The sequence below is a fragment of the Penicillium macrosclerotiorum genome, assembly GCF_028827735.1.
Source record: "Penicillium macrosclerotiorum strain IBT 26536 chromosome Unknown utg000011l_segment0_segment0, whole genome shotgun sequence".
In the NCBI taxonomy this organism is placed as follows: Eukaryota; Fungi; Ascomycota; class Eurotiomycetes; order Eurotiales; family Aspergillaceae; genus Penicillium; species Penicillium macrosclerotiorum.
Window position 1 is genome coordinate 972,837 of NW_026643090.1, and position 27,655 is coordinate 1,000,491.

Genomic DNA, 27,655 nt, shown 5'->3' on the forward strand with positions numbered 1-27,655 from the left:
AACCCTATCCGTGAACAAGTACTTCGTACTCTCCGTATAGGGTCAGTTCGCTGCAGGGATCCCTGGGCACCGCCTAGGAAGGCTGCAGCTGACCTCCTCTGGGACTCGAATTGAAATCGATCATTCTGACTGGACAGAGTCTTGTATATGGTACAAGGTTTACAAACACAATCCACATGCTTAAAAGACAATCATAAGCCAACACACCCCCAAAATTTACATCCTGTGACAAGTAGTTTTCAAAGTCTCTTCCGTGCACAAAAGAGAGAGAAAATGAGCCCGGGAGGGGGGGGGGAGGAACGCTTACTTCCACCTCCCATTCAAGTCCCGGACAACCCTAAAAAAGCCACCCAATGTCAGTGTCTCACCCAAAAACCCCAAAACTAAGCCATGTCCCAAAATTCAACGCTAGCCCGGCGGCCCCGTATCACCCGTCACACACACATGTCGCCGAAACGCCGCGTAGCGCTAAAGACCGCTAGCCGGGCCCGATATGAATCATATAACCTTATTCTCCAAAACGGCGGGTGGGCCCGGGAGTCTGGGCCACGTACTTTCGGAACATGGCTGGTTTGGGAGAGGCGAACCTAGGTACTCCGGGCTTGACTAGACTAGGCAAGGCTCTAGGATCTTAGATCTGGGTGGCGGGAAGTGACATCTGGCGAGGGAGTGAACTCTTCCCAGGAGAGAAGGATGTGTTTTTAGCATCCAATTGTACCAGTTTACCTTTTGAACAGAGTGTAGCTACATAGTTTACGGTAGATTTTGCCTTTGTCGAGATTCAGTCTTACTCTGGACATAGATGTCCACGGGAAAGGGCCAATGGTGGAAATGCATTCCATGAGGACAGCTCAAGTTGAGGGTGGCAAAAGGCGGGTGTATATGTTTAGAAGAGCAACGCACAAAGGACGACCAGGGAGGCCAGTCGGTGAACAGTCCACCAGGAATTATAATGGCCCCCTTCTAAAAAAAAAAAAAAAAAAAAAGAAAAAAATAGAAAAATGCACAATAACAAGCAACCCCGTCAGTACGACCGCAAGAGGGGGTGGAATCAAATGATGCACAAGAATACATTCGCAGGCAACACAACCTGGCACCGTATAATGTACGTTAGGAACAAAAGGAGAGGGGTCGAGAAGAAAAACAGCAGGAAAGACAAAAGACCAACCTGCAGCATAAAACAAGACTTCATACACAGGACAAAAGCGAGGCGTCAAGAGAACAGGCAAGAAAAAACAAGAGCCCACCGGGAGAAAAAGGAAAAGCAGGAACAACCATTTTGGAACAGGAATGCCCACATAGAACCAAAACAAATTGGACAGAGCCTAGCACATAGGCAGAACAGACACATGGCAAAGTAAAGCCCTGATGCAAAAAAAAATCCGCCACCCAACCATTTCCTTGAAAGCCAACAACAACCCCGGCAAACAGGCAACGTGAAGACCGAAAGGGGAGATTGCCCCAAAAAAAGAAGAGAGAGAAAGAATTACCAAGGATTCATTTATTCCTGGCCAAGTTGGGAAAAGCAGGAAACAAAATGTCTCACAGGGTACTCATTTCTCGCTCTGTATCTCCCTTGGTTTCTTCAGCAGAGCTGGATGCACAAGCATCACTCTAATACAATGGGAAGGAGAACAGCGAATCGGAAGAGAGAACAAGGTCGGGGAAGCCACTCTTTGACTGGATAGATTAAAGTCGCGAGAGGTTGGTATCATGATAGGAAAAGACTTGGAACGAGGAGGGGGAGCAGGGATAGATCGGCGAGATCGAATCCAGAATCCGGGATCCGGGGACATGAGTCAGGCAATGGGATATCGTGATTAGAAGCACACGCATGAGAAAGAGAACAACAAAGCAGACAAGAAAGAGCCCATGGTAACGGTACCAGTAGGGAAGGGAGACATGAAGAAACAAGGAGATGCGGGGTCCCGTTCCATGAAGAGCGTAAGACAAATTATAGAGGATTATTGGTAGCTGGTCGATTGTGTCTCTGGAGTAGCCGGAACGAAATCAGCTGACCGGTTTTCCTGGATATTGGGAATGGCGCAGACGCGGGTTGGGTGTGTGAAGACCGCGAGATGGGAAATCAAGAGAAAAGCAAATCCAGTGGGAGGGGTCGACTTGTTGGCAGAATAAAACACGGCAGCATGGCTAGTTTGTTTTTACTCACGTTGCTGGTACACAGGACCGCTCTGGTAAGGAGAGTGAGGGTAATTGGGAGGATAACCCATCTGTCCGTTGCTTTGGTAGACCATGCCACCACCGGGGGCGCCATACTGGCCCGGCACCTGGCCGTCGGCAGGCTGATAGCCGATGGGTGGCAGCTGGGGACGAACACCACCGCCGTATGGGGAGGGGGTGGCCGCCCTGAGAGGGATCGGAGGGGCCACCAGGACCGTCAACCTGGTTAGCCTGGGCCGCCTGGGCCGCAGCGCGCTCACGCTCCTCGACAGCCTTGCGCTGAGCCTCCTCTTCCTTCTTACGGGCTTTCCATTCTTTACGGATTTCCTTGAATTCTAAAGAGAGGTTGGCAATCAGCAGCAGGACAATGATAATAGTGCAGCAGCATCAGCAGAAAGAGATGTGACAGGCAGTGGGTGTTTGTGTAGAATTCCAAGGGCCGAACGGGAAGGGATGGGCAAGCATTTCAAGCAAGCTTAAAAACCTCCACACCATCGGCCACGCTACTGCGGCCCCGCGAAATCTAGTGTAACTCACTAGCGCGTAGCTGCCGGCGCTAACCCAATCCAGCCATTTGCGACCAGAGAAACTTGGGAGCGCGATCGAGCACACGTGGAGAAAGCCACAAACAAGGAGATGCAGAATGATATGCGATTGAGACTCACCTTCCGGAGTACGTTTCGCACCGTGTGACTGCATTGTCACATGTGCATTCAGATGGTTCAGAGTACCATATGCCTTCTCACAACCCTGCCATCCGCACTTGTACATGCGCTCAATTTCCTCATAGCGACGGCGGGGGCGCTTGTGCTGCTGGGCACCAGGGATCGGAACGAAAGAATAGACCTAGAAAGGAGGAAGGAAACATGTCAGCAATCCAATTGCCCTAGGACAATAAAATCTGTTTTTTTTTTCTGCTTTCTTCCACGAGAATTCAAGCAAATCCCAATGGGACAAAAAAAACACGCTGTTTTTGACGATCCCTCGGGGAGCGACTTCCAGTTTGGCATAGAGCGGGGTCGAGCCCAGAGGCGTCCAAGATAAACAGCCTTGTATTTTTTTTTCTTTTTTTGGAAAATTCGCCGGGATCATCAAAAACATACCTGACCAGGGCGCGGCCCTGCGGTTGCAGCAGGGGAGGCAGAACCAACCGTAGTAGCAGCCGGGGAGGCATAAGGGCCTGGCAGGCCATGATGTTGCTGGCCATAGCTATGCGGCCAGTCTGGACGCGCATACATCTGGTGTGGGGGAGGCGGGTGGCCCTGGTACTGCGCCATATCGTGTCCCTGGGGCTGGTAGGGGGGAGTAGGGAGGAGGATAGGTGGGGCTGTTGGCCGGGAGCGAGGGATCTAATGGGACAGCCGGGTCAGACTTGATGGGCGCAGGAAGGGGATCAGAGGGGGAAGCAGGGCCGCCATGCGGGAGAGCGGAGGACGGAGGAGTGGGCATGGAATTGAGCGGGAACGGACTTGTTGCTTGAGCCATACTGGGTGCGCCACCAGGCTGGGAGTTCGGGGCGTAGGAGGGGGGTCGCGAGATGTAGTCCTGGTAGGCCGGGGAGCGGGAAGGCGGAGGGTTCAGACCGTACTCTCCAGGCTGGGGAGTATTGGAGGCCGAGATAGCGGGGCGAACCTCAGGCTGCGGCGTGTACTGAGGATTAGGGCGCACTTCAGGTTGCGGGGTGTGAGAATAGTGAGCACTGGCAGCAGCCGTCTGGTCTGCGGCGGGTTGTTCAGAACGGGTGTCGTGGTGGATGGACGGTGCTGGGTGGTGCGAACCTGGCTGTGCGTACTCGGAGGCGGGCCGGGTGTCCATAAAAATGTTTGGGGTGACGATGCGCGCGCGCAGAGGTCAACCGAGCCTGGGCCGAAGAGGTGGGAGGGAGATTGTTCCAGGGGAGGGGAGGAGAGAAGTTCCTTTTTTTCCGTGTCCGCGTAGGGTTCACCTGCAGACGCGTCGGGGACCCCACAGTCAGCGGGAATTGAGGCGGGAAGGAGGGACAAAGTCGGGGGAGGAGGGAGAAGGAAGTCTCGGCGCGACAAAGGGCCGATGAGGGCAAGGGCAGTGAGGTGGGAGGGGGGATGTGAGGAAGTGCGGTGGGTGAGGTAGTGCAGTGGTGGTGGTGAGGCGGGTGAGGTAACCGTGGAAGGGAATCGGGGAAATTGACTGGGCACGTTGCACGCAAGGGACCAGGCGACTAGGTCGCCACGTTGGAAATCGTGGCTTACCGGGCCTCCGCTAGTGCCTTTTGGGTGACTTGTCGGTTGATTTGGGGGGGAGGGAATTGAGGGAGCAGTGACGGAGAGAGTGATTGGGGAGTGATGAGGAAGTGATCGGGGGGAGAGGAGTAGAGCACATACGTAGAGGACGTTAGGACAAAGATCGACGCGTTGCAAGGTAGTTCGATACAATGCTTAAATCTTAGCTTGGGAGGATGCCTTGCAGGGACAGCACGAGGCACCGGGGCGGAAAAAATAACGGAGAGGGAAAAAATAAGAAAAGGGACGGCGTGGAAAAATGGACGGGGCTTAGTAGACTTAAAGTTAGAGGGCTTTTTAGGAGTCGAGGTTTAGGAGAGGCCGTGGGACTCGTTGCTCGCACGGATCCAGTCCTAAAAGGAAACTTGGACTGTATAAAAAAGAGGGATATGAAATATCCCTAAAAAAGAAGGAAACCCAGATAAAACGGAGAGAAAGTATTATAGGAAAATAAAGATAATTAATAAAAAAAAAAAAGGAAAAAGGAAAAAAGAAATAAGAAAAAGGAAACCGGCAGCCGGGGGGGGGGGGGGAGTATACTGTGTATCATAATTTACAACAGGTAATTAAGAAGGGGAGGGAGTCATGCATGCCCCGAAAAAAGGAGGGGACAGCACGGAGGAATCTATGGATAGGCGATAGGTGGTCCAAGGTCCCAAGGGTTGGGTTGGAACAAGCCGATTAACAGACAAAAAAGCATTTGACAGCAAAAGGGAACAGGGTGGACAGGGCCTGCTCGTGTGGTGGAGACGCGGTGGAGCAGGTAATTTGGTTACCACGAAACCCAGTGCTACTGCTTCTTACATGATGATTACGCAGAACTTGATCCAAGCCGGGAGAAATAGGAAGGTCCCTCCACGTCAACTCCAAAATATTCCCAGTAGGAGTTAGATGAGAATAATCCTGGGTCTCAATGTCATTCTCGGGTAGGGATAGACGTAATTCTGAGGGCTGGTTCGAAGCGGGGGAGCAGGATTGTTACTGGTTTGCTATCGCGGGTCGCAGAGCAGATGCGACCCGAGGGCGGAGAAGAGATCATGGGCATGCAATCGTTTGAGCGAAAAAAAAAATACCAAAGAAACACCCCCCCAAAAAAAACCTAACAAACCCTTCCCCCCCCCCTCCTCGGACATGTTGGCTCCGAGCAGGGCTCCATTCATCGTTGAACAAAGGTCAGAGCCGGTATTATTCTTTTTTCTTTTTTTTTTTCACGAGGATAGTCCGACGATGCTCCTGTCTGTGACCCCTGTGGTACCGCAGTCTCTCACAACATATGAGTTATCGGCAATCAGAATCATTGTCTACTATCTACGAAAATCCACACCCGGAATGACCAGAGTTAATCAACCCACAGTATTGCTTGATGAGGATCATCCAGCCAGATCACCCGGTGAAATCACCGGTAATTTTGAAGTGACAGATGATCTCTGGATTCTCCCGTAAGGAGTACCAAGTACCTTGTTTATGGCGATGGGATATGATTGATGTATGAAGTAATATTACCTACCCTTGTCTCTGCCCTCTTGCTGGCTATGCAAAATGACTTGCTTTGCCCGTCGGACCATTCCCTTTTCTCACCCAATCCTCCGAGCCTCGAACCTGGAATCTGGAAACTGGGGAGATTGGAGACTGGGATTGGCCCCCTTTCCCCTCACCCGGCTAAGTGTTGCCCTTGACCCTGTCCGTGTGATGGGAAATTTTTTTTCTTACCTGGGTAAAAGCGGACCCCAGAGCATCCATATCATGATAATCGAAATAATAATAATAACCGACAATAACAAAAATATTAATGATTATTATGAGGTATTATGTATTTGTTCGGTATGGCTATCAGAAGCAGGATCGGAATCGGAGTCATCTCATCAAATAACTATTATAAATCCGATCAACGGAGGTGGGAAACCCCCCCCCCTCTCCCTCCCCCCTACTCTCAGTGGCGAGAATTGCTCGGTTTGGCGAGGAAGTCGGCCGAGCAATGGGTTCCCATTCGCTGCTACAGTGGTAATTTTTTTTTTTTTTAAAAAAAAAAATAAAAATAAAGAGTATTCATATTTCTGCTTCAAATGAGAAAGCACGAGATCTCAAGGCATGGATAGGGAAGTATAAGTCGTGAACCAACAGACGATGTCAAGATAAGTCGGTTTTAGCCTCCCATCACACTAGTCTACCCGCAACCCGGGCGCGTCTCGTTAGGGACGGTGTGAACCTAGCGTCGTGGGTACCAACCAAGATCGCTGTCAACTTGGGAGGGGAAGTTGGGCCCAGGGGAAAGACGGGAGGACAAGAGGACAAGAGGACGCGAGAGAGAGAGAGAGAGAGGGGAGCGAGTGAGGTGGGTGGGGGCCAGGACCAAACCCAAAGCAAAGGCCAACACAGCAAATGGCGTGCCAGAGGAACCTCCGCGAATCTCAGCGCGCAAGCACTTCTCCCCCCCATCCGCTCCCCACCGAACCCGCCTAACCGCTCTGGAAACGAGCCCCGAAGAGGACTAGTCCGGGCAGGTCGATCCAATCGCGGACTCTGACGAGCAAAACATCGCGCAGTTGACCCAGGAAATCCTCCAAAAAAAACACCGCTAGGACGAAACAGAGACTAGCGCAAGCCGGGGGAAACAGAAGCGATGGACTCGGGAAGACCAGGGCTAGCGTAGACGTGGATGCGACGGGGTGGAGCCGGGACGTGCAGAGTGGAGCGGCTCTCCCGATTGAGGGACTCATCCCGGTTTAGCCCCAAAGCCAGCTGGGCCCCCAGCACCCAAACGGTGGAAAGCCGGGCGGTTGAAGCCGGTCTTGGATTGGGAAGGTTGGACGTGGACTTGGACTCTGTCGTCTGAGGATCACAATCCACCACGATCAATGTGATCGGGAAGTAAAGCACAGTGTAGAAGAGGGAAGAGGGCGTCCTCTGATGCTTGTTGCTACCAATCGACGCTTTTGTTTTTTCTCTACTTTCTCTTCTTGGTAGTGTTCCATCCTACGATCTTATAAAGTATATGAGTGATTTCATCTGCGGTAAGGGCTTCGATAATCAACACCTGCAATTGGAACAGGGAGAGCAACTGTGGTAAATTACATATCAGTACGGAGTACTGAGTACCACGTACGGATCACCAGGCGGGCATGGGGTTTCAGTGGGCTGAGAAGAGGTACTCCATACCTGCGTCCCGAGGTACCGAGTACACCTCGTAGAGGGAGGTGCTCCACGGGTGCCCAGGTGACCGGTACCACCGCTTCCTCCGAAATGCCGCGAGAGCAAGACGCGCCCTCCCAAGAGGAAAAAAAAAACAACTGATAAAAAACAATAATTGACACAAAGATCACATCATATCTACGAATAGGAAACGTCAAACCTCCCGAAAATCATGAGCTATTCACGTCGCTTCGCGGTATGTGCCTGTACTGTAGATCCGGATATAGTTCTCAAAAAAGTACCTCGACCAGACAATGCAACATGGTGCATGGGCCTGTACAGAGTGCATGTACAGAGGTCCGCATAGACAGACGGCGGTACTTTCGTTTCTCTGAAGAATCGGCATCGGTGCTAGTCTAATCCGTCGCACCCGAGGGTACACCAGGACCCAGAATACTTCGTCTCCATGTGCGAATACACGTGCATGTGCTCTCTACTCTGTCTTGCGTTCTTGGAATCCATCCTGGATTCGAACGGGGTCGTTTTCTCGCGTAAACCTGAGTCACGATACCTCAGGAACGCGTCGGTGGAGCACAAAGAGCAACGTCCCCACCGCCCGTGATCGGAGGCTATCTCGGGCCTGACACCTCCAGGGTAATAATATTATGCTTTTCGGGGATTGACCCATCATCATTGGATTGGGGCATCGGTCTCTGTGAACAAGAAGGTGGACATTGGCAAAGGTTCTCCTCTTCTCGTGGCTTCCTCGGGCGGGAAAAGCCGCGAGGGCAAATGTTGCCCCCTATTCTTGCGTCAAACCATCGTGATTCACCCTCTCATACTCCGTATTCTCGTACAGTCAAAGGGGGCCCACTGTCAATATCGACTCCCCAGGTTGAAGTGCTCGTTCCTTTTTGTTGACGGCCCATTTAAAAAGAACATGGGTTCTGTGTTTCTGGTTCTCCCAGTCATACGACAATCCTAATTAATCCTATACTTCCTCCTCCCGAGCTTCTTATTCATCCCCCCATATCACCCTGTATCGTCGCTAATCCTAATCAACCGATGGATACGGGTACGACCTTGGGAAGGCGCCCCGATTTAATTATAGATATTGATAAAGCTTGCCCTCAATGGACTGGTACATGGGTTTCCCTCCTGCTCAAAGGGTAAAAGGGGGTATCACTGACGAGCTCGGGGGCCTGTGGAGCAGTCTGCTGGAGAGCTGGCCCGCGCGCAATTGGCTGGGAATCGCGTTGGACCTCCCGAGAGCCACTGGCGGGCGGAGTTATCGGCGGCTCTCCGGACACTGAGACGACCTTGAACTCCGACCTCGTGGAATGAGACGAATGTGGATCGCCTGTACAGGAGCGGAGGATACACCATGCATCGCATGGGAGGGTCTCTCCACCAGCAGAGAGACCCTCCATCGAGGCAGACGAGGCAGAGAGAACATGTCTGGTTCCTCGCTTGCTCTGATAGGAAGAACGCGGGAAATTATCCGCCTCCAAATGCAGAACTCATGCAAGGCTCCTATCTCGGACAGAGCTCTCCTGTCTCGTCGTGCTCCCGGTGATTGGCCTGTCCCCGGGGTGGGTTGTGGAAAGACTGGATCTTACCCCCGCGTAGGCGGAACCGGGCCCTCCAGTGCCGGTGAATAGAGAAAGCCTGTACGGAGTACGGCAGATTAGGCTGACTGTATAGCAATACGTACCGTAAAAAAAAAAGAGAGAAGCAAAGGGGGGGGAGCGATTGACTACGGAGAGCGCTTGCCGATGTCCACATGCCCTATCTGGTTTTTTTTGCGCTTTTTTGCTTTTTTTCCTTTCCCTCTGAGGTAATGTCGTTTCGCGCAATTCCTGAATCATTGGTTCTCGGGAAACACCGCAAAGGGTCAATGACATACACAGTGATCATAAAAGGCAACGCTGTGTAGAGACGGCCAGCATAGCTCAGCAGCCAGTGCTATCCAGAGAGCTGCTGTTCCTCCTCCAGCTCTTCGTCGGTCGGCAATCTGGGTCCAGGCTCCGCTATCACGTCTACGGCCAGTGGGCCTCCGCGGAGAGCTCCGTGGGCTAGAGAACAGAGGCAGAGGAGTAGGGGCGGGCACGGGCAATACGGGATATCCGGACTCGCAGGCCGCGGGATGATCGATATCAAATTCATATGGCGCCTCGGTCATTGGACGCCGCAGCCGCAGGTCTCCAGTACACGGGATAGCGAGGCCAGACTGGGCCTCTGTAACCTCCGTCGGACGATCACTCCGAAAGCCAGTCCTCCCAACAGAAAACAGACCAGATGTGGACTCCGGCGTCCCCAGTTTTTCATGTCCACGCTGTATTGTCCCACTGACGAGCAGGCCGTCAATCGAATTGCATGCACCGGCGATGCATGCAGTAGACCACTGGAGCGAAAGAGACGCTTGGCATTTGTGTTGCGGCTTTTTCTCCCCTGTGCTTCATGGTTCCTCGTCTGCGTTGGGTATGAACTGTCCTGGCTTTTTGCCTTTGCCTTTGGCCTCTTTGATATGCCCAATCAAGTCACCGCTCCGAGGCGCTTTCCGCGGCTGTGGCTTCCTGCATAGCTTGCATGTATGATCGCAGGGGGGGGGCAGGGAGATATGACCACGATCATCCAAAGCACTCAAGCACCTATTCGCCTCTGGGAGGAGAGAAAGCACGTGTAGATGTCGCGAGATGGACTGGTCGAGGCCGCCAAGGCACGGGTATACTCCGGCGAACGGCCGATCCTAGGGTTTCCCCAGGCCACCCAAAACCTGGTTCGACTACTCCGTACAGAGTCCGTACTAGGCTCCGTAATCCCGCTCCTCCGGCGACGATGATCCCCCAGGGAAGAAAAAGGAAAGGTGACAATGCGAACGGGGCCAAGAGCAACCCCCCCCCCCCCCCCCCTCCCAAGCTGTCAAGAAAGACTGGGTCCTCGGGTATCTCAATCCACCAGCTCGACCACCTTTCTTGCCGAAGTCGCCCATCAGAGCAATAGGATAGTGGCATCGGTGCCCCGTGCTCAGACGCTCAGGGTAGCTCTTCCGTGGCAAGTTTGCTGGGCCCAAATCTCCCTAGGCTCCACTGCGGCCATGGCCAGTGCAGACCCGAGGATGAAAGGGGATGCTACGCCATACCTGGTAAGTCTTACCCGCCCATCCTTCGGCAGATCGAATTAGGTCGCTTCGGGCCCCCCCTCCTCGTAACGACGACGCGGGCATCCTAGGTGATGATCACGGCGAGACCGCGAAAACGAATTGCTCATCGCCCCCCCCCTCTTCCTTCCCGGAGCATGTCCTTGCCGAAGCAATTTTTCTACCGAGCTTGCGACATGCCCTGGTTCTTTGTGTCATCTCCTATTTGCTCCTCTGCTTGGCTGTTTCCTCGGTTCGAGGGGACAAATCGGAGATGTTCAGTGCATCTCCTCGGGGGAAGCGGCTGGCTGTCATCTAGCACCGGTACCAAAAAATAAAATATAAATCAAAATAAAAAACATATAAATAAACATATAAATAAAAATAAAAAGAACAGAGTGAAAAGCAATAGCCAGGACTACTCCATACAGAGACTAGGTCATTTCAGTCAAGGATCCGAATCCCGAGCGAGACAGGGGGTCAGGACAGTCCGGGAGGATTGCAGTAAACCCCAAACACAGCGTCCAATTCGCCCCAAATCGTCAACCTGGAATCACTATCATAGCCTTCCCATATCTGCCAAGATATGCACATCTGGCCCCCGGGACCCAGTATAAACCTTGCGAATGATTTCGCGGGATCAACTCGCTCTTGGTGGAGTTCCGTTGCAACCATGTGAAATCCTATCTCCAATTTCCTGTTTCCACCGTGGCTGCTCATTATACATACAATTGGACCCGGTCTTTTCAGGCCATGGACAAGGAGGAGGCCAAAAAGTACAAGGCGCAGACTCCAAACAAAATTCAACATTGCCCAATCCCTATCCGGGCCAGCCGAGTAGAAGGTTACATTTTCCATGCATATTCTACGGCTGCTCTGTACATTTAAGCGAATGCGGTTAGAAAGAAGGCAAAGAATAAAAAGAAATAAGAGTCCGGCGGCAGGACCAAAAAAAAACCAAAGCCAAAAAACACGCTGGGCGTACATTGCATGACAGGGGGGAACCGTTTGACTACTAGTGCAATCCTGGCGCGCGGGGTCCGCCTAGTGGCCGGCGGAATTGCGGCTTGATGGCGTCCACCAACCCGGTGGAAGCGGTTCGAGAGGCTGGGATCTGGATTCGTACCGCCGGGCACACGGAGGTTGCCTCTTCGATGCCCTAGATGCTTTGCTGGGGAAGATGCAGCACCCGTGCGAGGACCATTGGCAGACTGCAAAATTAATACGTCAATGGCGCCTATGCAGTGGTGGATGGAATGTCTTGGATGGGAACGGAAAACTGTGCTGCACGGTGCTCTCTTCGTGTCTTGGGGGGGGAGGATGGGCGTGGTGGTTGCATAAGGCGGAGAACCTTTGGCTCCAATGCATGCGGGAGATGCATATGCTCGGCACGGAATCCATATCTTGGGCCGCTAAGTTTAGGGGTGAAATTAAGCGGTCCTCATTTTCGAGGACTCTGGTCGGGTCTTTTGCACCGGATTCTTTCGAATCTCTTTCCAGCGGGGGGCAATAATGAAGCGGTCAGTCTATCTAGGTGGATATCTCGAGTTCATGCATAATTGTGTGGAGAAGAGAGAGTCACTGATGCTTGGTATTTATTGAATAGATCGAAATCGACGGCAATCTCACCCGAACCCTATATACCCCAGATTTAAGCACACTAGACACAAACAGCCCTTGTCATTAACGCGCATGTACGGAGTACACCCTACTAAGAAAAGCAACAAGAACATCCACCCCACTACCGTTGCTCTTAGCGTACTCTTGTTTTTTTTTTCAAAGCGTCCTATGTCCTCCGTACTCCGCAAAGGACGCTGTGAAACCAACTAGAAAAAGCCGAATCCGCTAGCATCAGCACAGCCTCCCTGTGGGCCGATCAAGCGTGAAGCTGGACGAATAGATCACGACCTAACATCACAATGGTAGAAGATCGGACCACTAGGCCCTGTATGGATCTCGTATGGCTCAGGTGAAGTGACAGGTTGTGAGATCAAGCGTTTGAGATCGCTAAGGTCAAAAGCTTAGGGCTGACAGACTACATATGTATCTTGTCATGTCACTAACCAGAAGTGACAACAACCTGGTCACACGGGCGATCATTCTTCAACTCACAACTTATTCCCCAACTAGCTGTCACAGCTTTGGAAAATATGCCAAGATACATCTGATGTTCCCTTCAAATATTATTCGATGGGCTTGATTTAGCATTAATACTAATATAAGTTCGGGTATGCATTTTTTACCGGCAATATATCACTATGCATCAAGTTACCTGTGATGTTATAATGACCTCTGATGCTCTCGATACCCCTCCCGTCAAAGCTCATAATGAAATATGAAGCACTCAAGGTTGACGGGAAAATAAATTCCGTGTTCGTGATGAATTAGCCCGGAGTCTGTGCCGGTTGCGGGGTTGCGACACCGGGATCGCGCGCTCTGAGATCTATATATCGCCAAAGACAACAGCAATAGTAAATGAAATCAATTTCAATAGAAAATACCACCCTACTAGCTCGAAGGAACCACTTCACGGGGATTAATACTAGCTCCAAAATGTTTTTATCCTCAAACATCTTTCTAAATCTCCTACCATTCGCAGCCTTTAATACGGCGTCCCCAATATCGAGGTCAAGGGACAAGTTTGATTGGTCTTCCAAGAAGGCATTGTAAGTACCAATATCCGTCCAGTGATATCACTGAAACCGGGTCATTAGAATCAGAGGTAACAATGGGAATAGAATCACATTCGGAGACTCTTATACCTATGTCCAAGGAACCCACGGGCACCAAAACTACAGCTTTATCGGTGATCAATTCGACTTTGCATATGATGCCCAGACTCTGCTCTCAAATAAAATTGTACAAAACCAAGTCAGTAACCTGTTATACCTGCCATTAACTCCCAGTCCGCCCAGTCCACCAATAACACTTCTTTCTCTTTCGTTAGACGGCCACAGCAGAGGGAGGCCCGAACTGGGTCGAGTTCCTCACAAAGTGCGGCTTAGAGGAAGGCCTGACGTCGCCACGGAGCTGTAAAAAGCAGCTATGGGACTTCGCCTTTGCAGGAGCCGACATTTCTACCGAATTGTCCGTAACATGTCCCCATACACGCGCGACCTTCCACCAGACCATCCCCATGATAAAGACTAATCAAACTGCCAGCACCCCACTGCACCACAACTTCACCGTCTCGCTCGTCAACCAAGTCACCCAATTCAAAGACTACGGCACACAGGTGCTCCAAGAATTCCTGCCCGCGAAGCAAAGCCTCGTGGCAATCTGGATAGGAATCAACGATGTCGGCGATAGCTCCAAGTACGCCGTGAACTTCCCGACGTTCTACGCTAATCTCACACGTACACTGTTCGCCTCCGCAGACCAGCTCTATGACATCGGCTACAAATCCTACCTCATAATGAACCTGCCGCCGCTGGATCGGACACCCGGCAACCAAGCAACGAGCACACCGCATCCGAATGCGACGCAAGTGGCGTGGTATAACGACGCGCTCACCGAGGCCGCGACGAAGTTTGGGAAGGGAAAGGGGGACGTAGAGATCAGGGTATTTGATGCCCACGCCCGGCTGAGTGCGATCCTGGATGACCCTGGACGCTATGGAATTGTGAATACGACAAACTTCTGTGCGGGATACGACCAGCCGGATATTGAAACGAACTATAAAGCGTATGGGTGTCCGACACCGCTGGAGACGTATTTCTGGTTTAATTCAGGACACATGACGAGCCATGTGCATCGTATTCTGGCTACAGAGCTTGAAGAGTGGTTGCAGAGCTAAAGGACATAGATATATGGTCCAAGTGCCAGTCGACATGTCGATATGGGTTGCAAGCGGATCGCGAATCGCGAAATCTGCAAATCACTACAGCCGTCTACAGTCTGCCCAAGCAAACTCAAAAACGAATTTCAGATAAACAATAAGAATTTTGTTCTTTCATTCAAACATGCACATATAAACTGCACTATCAAGTCAGAGCGTTTTAGTGACTATCAGACACGGAGAGAAAGATAGGACACTTTTGCGAATAATCGACATGTATGAAATGGCCTAGGGAGTAACCCAAGCTCTAGGATTTGCCGAGGTGTTGCACGGACAAAGATGCTGGGTAGAAGCTTGTCGGCAGAGCCTCAATAAAACCGATAAGAATCAAGTAAAACTGTCTATGACATCAAAGAAGTAACGCCGCCCGAACCGAATTACGCATGGAACTGATGTGAAGCAAGAACAAAAGAAAGGAAGTCTACCGGTGACGCAAGACAAAGCCTGCTCAATGACTGCTCAAGGGTACAGCAGCGAGGATGGGATGTCTACCAGCCGCGGTTTGAGTTCACGCGGTTGTAGTTGGAGCCGCCACGGCCGCCACGCCAGCCTCCACGACCACGGCCACCCCAGCGGCCGCCGCCGCCGCCACCGCTGTAGCGGACCATCTCGGCAAGACGGGGGTCAATCTGCTGCTTGGCCTCGGTGAGGATAGTAACCAAGTCACGAGCCTGCTTAGCATCTGTGGGAAGCAAAAAAGGTCAGATAAAATGTCGGAAGCAAAGAGAGCGCCATGGGAGGCTGGACCGAGAAAGAACTTACTGTCAGTGGTAAAGAAGGTGATGGCGGTACCCTTGGCACCAGCACGGCCGGTACGACCGATACGGTGGACATAGTCCTCCGAGTTGTTGGGGTAGTCATAGTTGAGGACATGAGTGATGTCGCGCACATCTTTTCAAATACGGGGTATGGTTAGCAAACTTGAGCATTAGTGAGGAATAGCAATTGTGGCCATGAGGGCCCTTTCTCAGTCGTGCAGGACTTTGATGCATCAATGCTCTCTGCTTGGACTTCTTTGAAGAAAATCCCTCGGGGAAGCGAGTCCATGGGATGGCGGTGTAATCGTGGTCCTAAGAGGCCTTGGAAATGCAGCTTTTTCAACAGTTCAAAGAAACAACACTGAGGTGTGAAGACTCCAACTCGCTTACGAGTTCCTAAAACAAAGGAGTCGGAGAATCCGGTCAGGCCTGCTTTCTGCTACACTGCACTGTGAGTCCAAGGTCCTCCCTGGTCATTGGGAACCATTTTGAGTTGACCCGACGTTCCGCCTGGACGAAGTCGTGTTTACACCAACATGCTTCGGAGAGAGCTGAGCACCGTGCCATGGTGTCATAAATGATCAACACGGGTGAGTGTTCTCAAGGGCCCCGTAAGGGGTAGAAGGGGGAGGAGGGGGAAGGGATTTGCAATTTGTTCATACCGATACCACGGGAAGCCACATCGGTGGCCACCATGATGGGGCTCTTGCCCTGCTTGAATTCGTTCAGAACCCAGTCACGCTCGTTCTGCTGCTTGTCACCGTGGATGGCTATGAATCAAAGTTAGCAAGTGAATATCAGACGGCAAGACATGGGTAAGCATACAAAGAGCGGGCCATCCGTCCTGGCGGAGGAAGCGAGTGATGTCATCTGCGATACGCTTGGTACCAGTGAAAATGAGGATCTTGTTGGAGCGGTCCTCCATAATCTTCTCCATGTGCTTGATCATACGGTCACGCTTCTCCAAGTCCGACACAACCTCGACAATCTGAGTAATACGGTGGTTGGCTGACAGATCCATCGAACCAATGTTGACCTGAATGTAATCATTGAGGAAATCCTTGGCCAGCTGACGGACCTCCTTGGGCCAGGTAGCAGACCACATGCAAGTCTGACGGTCAGGGCGAATCTGGCCGATAATCTTGCGAATCTGGGGCTCGAAACCCATGTCCAGCATACGATCAGCCTCATCGAGAACCAAGTAAGTAACTCGGCGAAGGTTGGTACGGCCAGCCTCAAGCATGTCAATCAGACGACCAGGGGTGGCAATGCAGACTTCGACACCACGGGACAGGTCACGAATCTGGGGACCCTTAGGGACACCACCGTAGACACAGGTGTTGCGAATACGGGAGGACTTGCCAAACTTGGTGATTTCGGTCTGGATCTGAACAGCCAGCTCACGGGTGGGGGCAAGGATAAGAACGATGGGGCCGTCACCGGGAGCCAGGAGAGGCTGAGCATTGATGTGAACAATAGAAGGAAGACAGTAGGTCAGGGTCTTTCCGGAACCGGTCTCGGCGATACCGACGACATCACGTCCAGAAAGAGCCATAGGCCAACCCTGAGATTGAATGGCAGTGGGACGCTCGAAGCCCTGGGACTTCACCTCAGAGAGAACGTATTGAGGGAAACCGGCCTCGTCGAAGGTCTCGACGGGGCGAGGGACATCAGTGCCCTGAACAGCCATCTGGTGCTTCTTGCGGAACTCCTGGACCTCCTGCTCCGAGCGGTTGGTAACATCCTCATGCTCCTTGTAGAAGGACTTCTCAAACTTGGGGAGGGTGCTGAGGTCTAATCAATCGTTAGTCATGTCGCGGTCGGATATTGGCCGGATCATCGTTCTGGCCCTAACACTGGAGATCACTTACCCCATTCTTGGTTCTTCAGGCCAGCGCCGAGGTTGGACATACGGTCACCACCGCCGCCACCGTAGCCGCCACCTCGGCCGCCATAACCACCACCGCCGTAGCCACCACCACCGCCGCCGTAGCCGTTGCCATTCGAGTAGCCGCCATTATCGTAACCACCGCGGGAGCTGGACGAACAGACGATGTTAGTAAGAAGCCTAACTTGCGATGTGATGAAAAGACATGTTGGATGATGGCAAGTGGAAGTGGCAAAGAAACTCGTTGCCGTCCAGTAAACGGGACAACTTCAGGCTTCGAAAACACAAAGCCATGTTCAAGTGTCCAAACATGTCGATAACAGAACCAAAAACAAACCAGAAGCGCACCAAAGCGATTCTTGATCACATTTTGGGACTTGTGGTGTTTTGTGAATCCTCGATAGGGGGAAAAAAACAAACTTACCGGTAGGAGTCGCCGCGATCACCGCCGCGATCGCCGCCGCGAGAGTAGCCACCGCCGTAGGACATGATGCAAAAGACCGGGTTTTTTTTGCTGTGAATGAGATCGCAAAGAAGACCTCGTATGGAAGAAAGGGGGTAGGGAGAAGAAAAAAAGAAGGGGGGATGAAGAGTGGAGGAGTGGAAGAAGATGAGTTCTTGAAGGAATTGAGGAAGGAACAAAAAAAAGCCTCCAGGGGAGGGAAAACGGCAGAAAAAGTCGGTGGCGAAAAAAAAATCCCCTTTCGAGATTAGCCACCACGTGACTAGCCTGGACTCTTTTCGGTTCGCAACAAAACAATTCAGTTAAGCTTTTCGATCGGAAGATTGCGAAGGTTTGGCTACCAGATTTTCCTTAGGGACCCAAGATTCTCGACATGAGGAATGCACATGCCATGGAACCGTCGATAAGAAGTTTTGTGTTTGGAAAAAAAATCAAGATTGACTGGAGTTTTCGTGAATGGAATTTCTAAGCAACAATTGATGTTAACTAGATAGCGCTGTCTATCATTTCAAAGCTTTCGGTCGCTGAGGCCCATATCCCAGAAACTAATCTCTAGCTCCGTCGCCCGAATGAAAATCTTGATCAATTGCTCCATTCGACTCGGAGATACTTTCTGCATGTGTTCTTCCAGTAAAGCTAGCAGGACGAATTAGAATTAGAATAAAAAAAAACCGGGGTAGATAAGCTATCTTTTGAAGGGAGGCGGTCTTACCTGATCCGAGGCGTACGGCTTCCGAGTAGTCCTCGGCGACATAGTTTTCGATCCACTTCCAATACTGGTTCCCTTCGCGCAGGGTATTCTCTTCGGAATAAAGTCGTCTCGCAATGGCGCCATAGCCAATTAAGCAAGGTGCTAACGCCATTTGGAGGGCAAGCCAATCCTCGGATTGGCCCACGTCAAGGATGAATCGGCTGTACGCAGTGCATGCTGTTTAAGATGTAAGTATGAGATGCGGGATGCAGCCAAACTCGGCAGAAAAACAGTATCATACCGATAGTTTCTGGGTGTGCCTCCATTTGCTGTTTGGAAAGGCCAAACGAAGCACAGTAGTCAAGATGAAGTGCCATTTCCCGCTGGATATGCAAGACAATTTGCGAAGACTGGTTGAAAGTAGTTAGAATAACACTGACTGTCGAAGAACTTGAGTACTCACAGCCGCAATTGACTCCATGTTTTGGGATTTGTATGCCGCGAGAGCATTGCTGCGAGCGAATTGGACCTGTTGATTGCTTCATCAGTACTTGATTTCCATCCAAATTTCTGCGTATAGCACCACGAACCAGGTAGAGATAGTCTTGCACAAGATATTCCTTAAATCGCTCCACTGGAAGAGTGCCCTGTCCCATTCCTTCAACAAACTCATGATACGTGAACTTCTTCCAAACTTGCTGAATATCAGGGCGATCCATAATATATTCCAGGAAGCGACCACTAGAGATCAATTCTGTTAGAAACATTACTTAATCGTATCATGTGGGTGAAATCTCACGGAGCAAACGGCATCGTGTAGAGTGAGTGGAAATGGTTGATTGGCCCACTCCCTTGGCCCATGTCAACACTACTCTTGATCCCGGCCTCAACAAATCGGACAGCGCTACGAACAGCCCGCACCATGTCCTTTCCCATAGCCAGGTTGGCAGCAATGGCAGAGGCAAGTGAGCAACCGGTGCCGTGTGTGTTCTTCGAAATCAAGTACTCAGTTTCGAACAAGGTAATTGTCTCCGTCACTCCATCAAAAAGCACATCGACAACAGTAGTTGCATCTTGTGAATTTTGAGCCGTCTTATGATCCTTTGTAAGAGGAAGGTGGCCTCCTTTTAGAAGAACTGCCTTTGGCCCCAATGAACATATTTTCTTGGCAAGGTCAATGATACCATCGAGATCTGCCGGTTCAGGTGCTTCTGAGCCGGAGTCCTTAATCAGGAGTTGGGCCTCCGGGATGTTGGGAGTCAGAATGGTAGTCATAGGGAGCAATTTGGTTCGAAGCTCTTTCACAGCCTTCTCTGGTAGCAACTGAGATCCACTGGTGGAAACCATGACCTATTTACCTATTAGACTGCAATATGAAAAGCTCAAGATAGGGTTCAAATTACCGGGTCGAGAACAATGGATGGGACTTGGTGCGTTGACAGTGTCTCGGCAATGACATCAATAGTCTCAGCAGACGAGAGCATTCCTGGCTCAAATGAGCATTCATCCAAGAAAAAAAACTAGACCGAAACGTTTTACTGACCCATCTTCACTACATCAGCACCGACATCCTCGAGACCAGCGTTGATCTGCTTTTTCACAAATTCAGACGGGACGATAAAGATATCCTGGACACCCAGGGTGTTCTGGGCAGTCAGCCCAGTTGTGGCAGTGAGAGCATAGCAACCATGGGCAGCCAAAACCCTTTGGTCTGCCTCCAAGCCCCTTTATGCAAGTTAGTGCCGATGAAAACGCTCAAAGCTCAAGGGCTATGTGCAAGCCATGACTTTTGCAGGACACGGCGCTGGTCCTTTTGATTGGGCAGCAGCCTTTGAGGGGGGGCGACTTACGCGCCACCGGAACTGTCAGATCCAGCAATAACTAGGACCCGCTTGACCGACATTATCGATTGAACCAATCGGGGAAGATCCTGTATACGATGAACGACCGGGGGAGGTGAAAAGAGAGTGGGGGAGTGAACGGCGGACGAAAAACGCGATAAGATAAGGCGTTGAGAGCATTCAACGTTGACCGGTCCCTGGCCGGATACACGCTAATTGAGGGTGGGGCAATACAAGAAATCCTATCTTTGAAGCGAAGCTACTCCCATATATTCTTATTTTACGATTTTGCATATTGGTGTCCAAATTGCCGTATTCATGGTCGGCAGGGCATTCCAGCCGTCCGTGCAATCAGTTACCTCGCGTCGAAAACACCATCGCAATAATTTGGAGACTACTCTTCAGTTAAAAGTCGTTCAGAAATTGCCTAAATTGTATACATAATGATTTGTATAAGATGCGAAAAAGCCTTTATCGCCTTGAGACACAGCAGAAGACGGCCGATTTGGCTAGGAACCAGAGAGAGCCTACAAAACGGAAAAGAGAAATCCCAACTGTTGCCCACACAACTGCGAGCAGATAATTCCATATCCGCATGTTCGGAAGTGTCTATCCAATAAAGTTAGCTCTGGCTTTCAGAACGGGGCGGAGGAGGCACTAAAAGTCTGACTTACCGAGAGACAGAACCGACTTATAGTGGTGCACATAATGCAAAGAACCATGAGCAGGTTACTGAAAACCCAAAGTAGGATCAGGTAAGTTCGGAAAGCTTTGTACAAATCTTCAACATCCTTTGCGCCGGATTCCTTTGGTGGCTCAAATCTTTCCAGAGCTCGTTTGACTGTAGCAGTGAACATCGTGTCAATATCTGCCTGCGTTTTTTCCTCTTCCTCCACGAATTTGGACTTCTCATCCTTTTGGACTTGAGCTTCCGGCAGGGCTTCAATCTTGTCAACCACTTTTGTTCCAATTGATACATCGTGCCAGTTGCAGAAAGCGTAAACCATCAAAATATTTGAGGCACATGTTGTTCCTGCAAAATAGGCCCAAGAGGATGTTAAGATATGCCAGGGGTCCATGTATAGAAAGCTTGTAATGAAATGCACACCATATGTGGCAACCAAACCAATTAAGATCAAACTCGAGCCCAGGTTATCCCAGACCTCGGAGAGAAGCTCATGCTCATGTACCATCATACTGAATGTGATTTTTGTTGTGGCCTGGCTCACAAGGTAAAATGCCAAAATAGTGACATATACTTGAATGATAGCGAAGTATATGAACGAGAAAGTATACGCCAAGCGAGAGCTTTAAAATGCAGTCAGTTTCAGCCGTCTATGTCACTTTCAGGATGTCTTACCCCTTAGGACGATTGCCAAGAGACAAAATAAATTGCAAGACCAACAGCAACACGTAGATATATTTGAGGAAATTGTTCAGAATTGGGGAGGCTTCATTGCCGAAGGGCCATGCCCGCTGACCATTTGCTTCGTTTGGGGTACCCACGAGACCCATAAGGATCGATGTTATCAAGAAATACGAAGCTATCAACAATTAGTGACTAGAGCACATCACTCAAATCAGGTTAGGATCAGCTCACCAAGCGAAAACCAAGACATCACGAATTGAGTGAATTTATAGAGCATCTGGAGATGAAGGAATGCCAAATGGAAAATGTTGTGGCCGCTCTGATAAAGCCGACCAAGGTGAATAGAAGTGTATAGGTTTGCAGCGAGATCACTGTTAAGCCATTGGCGTCGTTGCACAATAAACTCTGTGAAATCTTTTGGAACTTCAATCTCTGCTCGTGACCCCTTGACGAAGGCCAGGTGCCATTTGAAACCGGCCTTGGCCACCAGCTCAAAAGCTAAGATTCGGTCTCCAGCAAAATACATGTTCTTTTTGAAGATGCTCATTCCCTCAAAGCCTTTTTTGCCAAGCTTTTTCGATAGCGTCAAATCACCATTGAAATATTGCTCCAACGGTCGACCCATAATAGCCCTATACCGATAAGCAGAAAACTCCCCCAGAGAAACGTAACCGAAAATACTTTCCAGGGGTTTTTCAAGAATGTTCAATCTTTTTAACTCAAAGTTTTGGGCGGCAACAAAAGGATTTAGAGCGCTCTTCTTCCCCTGAGTAGGGTGGATTTCACCACAGGCTCCACCGAGGTTTCTGTCGTTATAGAATGACTGCCACAGAGAGAGAAAGGATTCTTTGCAGGGTTTTGTACCAGCGTCAAGAAGAACAACCACTTCCGGGTTCAACATGCGAGAAAAGGCGTTAAAGACCCAACGGTGAGAGTTGATCTTGTTGCTACTATCCTGCTTCAGACAGAGAATCATCTGGACTGGTGGAAGGTTAGAAGGATCGTCTCCTTGCGGACGAACCAAGCCTTGACTCGCGGTGACAGAAAGTTGTGTGGTGTATTCAAACTATGAATATAAGTATATTGAATCGATATCGGCCGAGGATGACTTACGATATGCGCGGTAGTCTCTCTGCCATCGACTGATCGCTTCATGATGCCATCTTGATAGACGCCGATCGTGGCTAGTGTATCGAGTGTGTTCTTATCGCAAGCATCAATTCCATCAAACACAAGGCAAACAACGATCTTTTGCCACGCTGGACCTCCCTGGTTCCAGAATTCCGACTTTTTGAGGTTATTGATGTCGCGAATATTCTGCATTACTCCGTGCAAAGTTCGAGCGGTGAGAACCTTATTTTCGCTTCGACAGGTCACTGCGATAAGCAACTCTGTATGTCGATTATACATCATTGGACGGAGGTTATAGCCATTTCGCAAGACGAATTCATCCGGATCGCAAGTAGCGGCGGTATCTGCGCAATTAGTCTCTAACAACGCCCCGATTTCACAAGTTCAAGCTCACATCGTAACTGAGAGAATTCTTCGTTTAAGTCTGACGAATCTCGATATTTCTTTTGTACGGCATTTTGAATTGCGCTCGGCACCGGATAGTCTGCGCTCAGAACATAACCATGTACAAGTTTGATTTTCCGTGTCGGATAGCGACGAACTCCAGGAACAAGAGACCGGCGTGGCTGCGATTAGGCTAGTATCCATATCCCTGGCCACCATTGGGGCTTAAAATCATGAAATTGTCAAAATTGACTCACATCGTAGGAACCATTCGAATTGGAGCTATTCTCTCTTGCATGTTGTGGGCCAAAATAGTCGGGAAATCTCGGGGGAGGCGTGGCCGCCGGCGTAGGAGTCCCCATGGTGTCTGTACACAAACAGTGCGAGGGAAAGGAGTAGAAAATTCAACGAATTGCTTTGAATTGAACTAATTGGCAAAAATTTAAGCTACAGGGAATGCCCAAGATATTTAAGATAAAATGGGGCAGACTTATCGCAATCCTATCGCGCTTATTTATCGGGCTAGCGGGCCTGATCGCCTGTGGCCAGTACTAAAGCGACATTTGGGCAACGTATATCAAGGATCGAAATTCTATTAAAAGGGACCGAGGAAAAAAATTTTCCCTCGAGGAGCCACGAGTGGAGGGCCAATTCGTGGGCTGTGGATGGGGGTATATGTTCTTAGTCTCGCCCGCGGCGCTGCGCAATGGACGTACGTCAGCGGGCCTCGCAGCGGCCCACCAGCGATTGGAAGGGATGAACATAGAGCCCCGCGCGTCATCCCATCATATCCTTAATGTGACTTTAACACGTTTTCCCCTGTGGGTTATCCGTGACGGCTTTAACCCAAGTAGGCTGGTAGCTTATGCAGCTACCGTGGACTACCATAGATGACAACGTATTCCCCACGGCGTCCGCGCAACTCGCTGAGAATGGGCCGCCCGTTCATCTATGTTACTATCCTCGGTGGCTCACAAAGCTTCTGTAGCGCACGTGAGGCGGGAATTCAGCAATCAATTGGTCCTGAAATAGGTTATATTCTTACAACTACAACAATTGAATCGATGCGGAAGTCATTGTAAAGCTCTTTCTCAAAGATGGAGCATTGGATCTCTTACAGGATAGAATTCAATCTACAGATTTTATTGCACCATGCATTTTTTTAGGCGATAGATCTTTTCAAGTCAATAGAAAATGTGTCGAATACCAGTTGTCTCATTGTTCGATGAACGTTTCCTCATTGGGACATGTCAGATGTCAATTACCAAGGTGAAAACCAAGACTCGGTACTCGAGAGTTTCGGATCATCAATTTTAATTAAGATCTGCCTTCAATTCCCTTTCTTGCATCCCCGATCAGTTGCGTTTAAGGCATAACATCTGTTTCTGGAATCACCCCCAAGGGTTTCGTACATGTAGCTTGACAATTTTTATGCCTGTCTTGTATAATCGGTACAAGAAGGAGAATGAATACCATAGGCTTCTCGAAGTCATGGCTCAAGAAGATCTTGGCTTAATCGTCGTGGGTCGAAGGGCTGAGCCATACCGAACCACCCACGCAACCATCAGCGGCGGCCTGCACGCAACAATTCCAATGAATTATATTTTCAACACGATTAGTCTCATAGAAAGTAAAAGAATAATACTTGGGTAATCAATTATGAATTTCTCTTCTTTAAAGGTATGATCTAGCAAAAGAACGTCTATAGTCTAAATTCCAAAGCATATATAGATATATGTATGTGGCTCTTCATCATTAGTTTGATTCACATCAGCCGTTTCCATGCATCATAAAGCTCATAGTCGATCCTATGGCCTCGTAGTCTATTGCGCTAAATATTTTCAATCATAGTTCAAACTGTGTTTCTGGCTCAGTCTTGTTTCAGTCCAATGCGGCCAGTTTTTCGAAGACCTAGCGCTGAGATGGCAGTGCAAAGGATCATGAAGCCAAACATGGCCCAAAAGCTTGCCCGGTATCCAGCTAATAATGCAGGTATCTCTTCCTCATTGGATTCTTTTTCATTGGTCACAACGGTAGATATGACTTGCAAAACTGCAAGCCCGAGCGCGGTACCAAACTGCGCAGCTGTGTTGAACACCGCACCTGCGAGCGCCTTGGTATCGTCTGGAAATATGTCTGTGATGATAATAAGACCAACTGTAAAGAGTGCATTGCAATTGACAGGTTGCAGAAGTTGCGCGACGAAGGTATTCGACCAGTACGTCCAGGACGGATTAGCTGTAGCCATAAGCAATGGCGAGCAACAGCATAGGATTGCGGTGAGTGTCACAATCCATATGGCGGGTACTTTATGGACGAAGAACCCTGCGGTCACTTGAACCAGTACTCCGACAATAAGGCTAGGGAGAATGCGGATAGAAGCTTGAAGCGCAGAAAGCAGCTGAACCTCCTGAAAGCTATGGGCCTGTCAGTTTCTTATATCTTCCCATGCATAGTGGGTGGTACCTACTACAAACTTGCGAAAAGTTCCATAGAGTTAATAACAGCAAAGGATAGGGCGATGGTCGCACAGATACTGGAGAAAGTCGCATTCTTCCAAAATGCATTGGGAATGAGTGCTGGCCGTCCACGACGAACTTGGAAATGAATCCATGTTACGAAGGCAGGCAATGCAATCACGCTCAAGCAGAGGATAATGATGCTAGCAGCTTCCTTGATACGATACGGATTCGAACTCAAGATACTTCAAAAAAAAGAAGTATCAGCGATGTTGTTAACAATAATGGCTCAAACCAACTTACGCAAGAAGGTAGCAAAGCAGTGCCATAAATGCAGATGCTAGAATCGTGCCAATCCAGTCGATCTTATGCTTCATATCATGAAGAATATCATCCAGTTTGCGAGGCTGAGGGGTTCCAGGAAGAGCCCAAAGTCCAATGGTTGAGAGAAGCAGAGCAAACCCTCCTGAAATATACCATCCAACACGCCAGCCAACAGTGTCCACAAGGATACCTCCGAGAACAAGTCCAACGGAGAAACCAAGCGGTTGACTCATTCCGAGACAAGCAAAGGCCATGTTTCTACTGCCTCCCTGTGGGAAAACCTGGGCAACTATGCCAACCGCAGATGCAAGATGGAGGGAGAGACCAACACCTTGGAGGGCCCGCATTGCAACCATTTCAGTTCCTTTCTTCGAGAAGCCCATTCCAAGCATCAGCGCACCGCTTGCAAAAGTTCCAGTTAAGTCCACCCATCGCGGTCCAATGACATCTGCCAACGAACCAGAGAGCAGTAATGTTGACGCAGTAGCTAGTCCGGATACAGAGACGGGCCAGAAAGATAGTGAGGAGGGCAATTGAAGATCCTTTGTGATTGTGGGAAGTCCGACAGTGACAAGGCCGTTGATGACACTCGAGAAAAGTGTATTACCACCCAGCAAAAGGACTATGATAAACTTTTGGAAATTCGAAAACTGAGCGACCGGCGGGGTAGTCGGCCTCTCGCTTTCGTGAGATCGAAGACTCGTTGCTTCGAGACGAATGGAGGTTTTATTGCCCTCGCCAACGAATTCAGAGCCTGTGTGAGTTACTGTGATGGTTTGGGTTGTCGCCATTCTGGTGATATTTGAAATCTCCCAAGCCCAGGCAAAATTCACTTGAGAGATAGAACAGTTGCTGATAGTGATCTCTAGCTACGAATTCTACGGAAGTTATTGGGTGTTTTAAGGGCTGGTAAAAAGCATAACGACCTAGTGGAGACTGCCATCAAATTTTTTGGGAGGTAATCCAACACCGGTTGTTCATTGGAGAGGGCCAAGCCATCCCACGCTACTCGCAGCGGAGCCGATGGGTTCTCATGGCCATAACCCGGCGTTGTGATTGGCCAGATTCGGATAGTGGAACTATTGTAGGGCGTGAAGAAAATAGGGCGTAGGTTTCCAGCAGGTGATTGCCGAAGGACCTTTCACTGTAGACATGAACCAGAAATAAGTAAAAAGTAAGATGGGATCTGTCTCTTGAGTATGAGATCTTGTCGATTTGCCAATAAAGTCAGGTTGACCTATGCGCCGTAAAGCCACCCCACCTCTAAATCTGTGAAGAACTCTCCAACTCTTCCGGGATCGCGAAGCCTAGGTCTAGACCCTTTGTCAGATGATGGATCGTCCCCAGTCTGGGGGCTGGCATGTTGTTTCTATGAGCCATTCGTGTCGTATTTACTACAATGCATTCAATGTCCAGTCGCGAGCCATCAGTGAAGGCAGCGTGGTAATTGGAACGACAGACGATTGCGCTATTAGATGGTTCACTTGATTGCGAAAGCCAGCATGGCGATACTACTTCCTCAACACTTCTGCGCCTAAATTGAGGACAGGGGGTGACATCGTGCTTTGCAAGAGGTGGTCATTGAAGGGGATGAGTCAAACATCCGGACCCGCTTGAAGATGGGGTCGACACGAACAATCACTTGGCCGACGCCACTCGATGGCACAATCGCATCCTCCACGCCCTACACGTGATTTCATATACTTGAGAACTCATTTATGATAAATTGGAGGTAACCTCAAAGTCATTCAATGAGTCACCATGAAAACATATTATGATGACATGATGCAAGTTGATTTCTC

The 27,655-nt window shown here is 49.9% G+C and overlaps 6 protein-coding genes across 6 annotated transcripts; 1 reads left to right on the forward strand and 5 right to left on the reverse strand.

Moving 5' to 3' along the window:
• Window positions 1-2,162: 2,162 nt before the first annotated feature.
• On the reverse strand, window positions 2,163-3,996 carry N7462_011316 (putative C2H2 transcription factor (Con7); the record flags this gene model as incomplete). Its single annotated transcript, XM_057083030.1, has 5 exons — window positions 2,163-2,324; window positions 2,404-2,516; window positions 2,847-3,027; window positions 3,285-3,473; window positions 3,541-3,996. The coding sequence occupies 5 exons, from the start codon at window positions 3,994-3,996 to the stop codon at window positions 2,163-2,165; spliced, it is 1,101 nt and encodes a 366-aa protein (XP_056928385.1).
• A 9,264-nt stretch (window positions 3,997-13,260) lies between these two features.
• On the forward strand, window positions 13,261-14,503 carry N7462_011317 (SGNH/GDSL hydrolase family protein; the record flags this gene model as incomplete). Its single annotated transcript, XM_057083031.1, has 3 exons — window positions 13,261-13,373; window positions 13,422-13,578; window positions 13,655-14,503. The coding sequence occupies 3 exons, from the start codon at window positions 13,261-13,263 to the stop codon at window positions 14,501-14,503; spliced, it is 1,119 nt and encodes a 372-aa protein (XP_056928386.1).
• Window positions 14,504-15,033: 530 nt separating this feature from the next.
• N7462_011318 (DEAD-box ATP-dependent RNA helicase DBP2) lies at window positions 15,034-17,680 on the reverse strand (the record flags this gene model as incomplete). Its single annotated transcript, XM_057083032.1, has 6 exons — window positions 15,034-15,227; window positions 15,308-15,436; window positions 15,966-16,073; window positions 16,129-17,097; window positions 17,175-17,341; window positions 17,616-17,680. 6 exons carry the CDS (start codon window positions 17,678-17,680, stop codon window positions 15,034-15,036), a joined length of 1,632 nt encoding a protein of 543 aa, XP_056928387.1.
• A 482-nt stretch (window positions 17,681-18,162) lies between these two features.
• Window positions 18,163-20,248, reverse strand: N7462_011319 (uncharacterized protein; the record flags this gene model as incomplete). Its single annotated transcript, XM_057083033.1, has 9 exons — window positions 18,163-18,290; window positions 18,367-18,582; window positions 18,647-18,755; window positions 18,809-18,874; window positions 18,936-19,086; window positions 19,145-19,695; window positions 19,749-19,831; window positions 19,889-20,070; window positions 20,196-20,248. 9 exons carry the CDS (start codon window positions 20,246-20,248, stop codon window positions 18,163-18,165), a joined length of 1,539 nt encoding a protein of 512 aa, XP_056928388.1.
• Window positions 20,249-20,657: 409 nt separating this feature from the next.
• Window positions 20,658-23,432, reverse strand: N7462_011320 (Chitin synthase C; the record flags this gene model as incomplete). The annotated part of the gene is made up of 7 exons (XM_057083034.1): window positions 20,658-20,795; window positions 20,861-21,494; window positions 21,547-21,730; window positions 21,787-22,621; window positions 22,669-23,030; window positions 23,081-23,252; window positions 23,328-23,432. 7 exons carry the CDS (start codon window positions 23,430-23,432, stop codon window positions 20,658-20,660), a joined length of 2,430 nt encoding a protein of 809 aa, XP_056928389.1.
• A 1,508-nt stretch (window positions 23,433-24,940) lies between these two features.
• N7462_011321 (putative MFS transporter) lies at window positions 24,941-26,644 on the reverse strand (the record flags this gene model as incomplete). Its single annotated transcript, XM_057083035.1, has 3 exons — window positions 24,941-25,487; window positions 25,541-25,774; window positions 25,833-26,644. 3 exons carry the CDS (start codon window positions 26,642-26,644, stop codon window positions 24,941-24,943), a joined length of 1,593 nt encoding a protein of 530 aa, XP_056928390.1.
• Window positions 26,645-27,655: the final 1,011 nt, after the last annotated feature.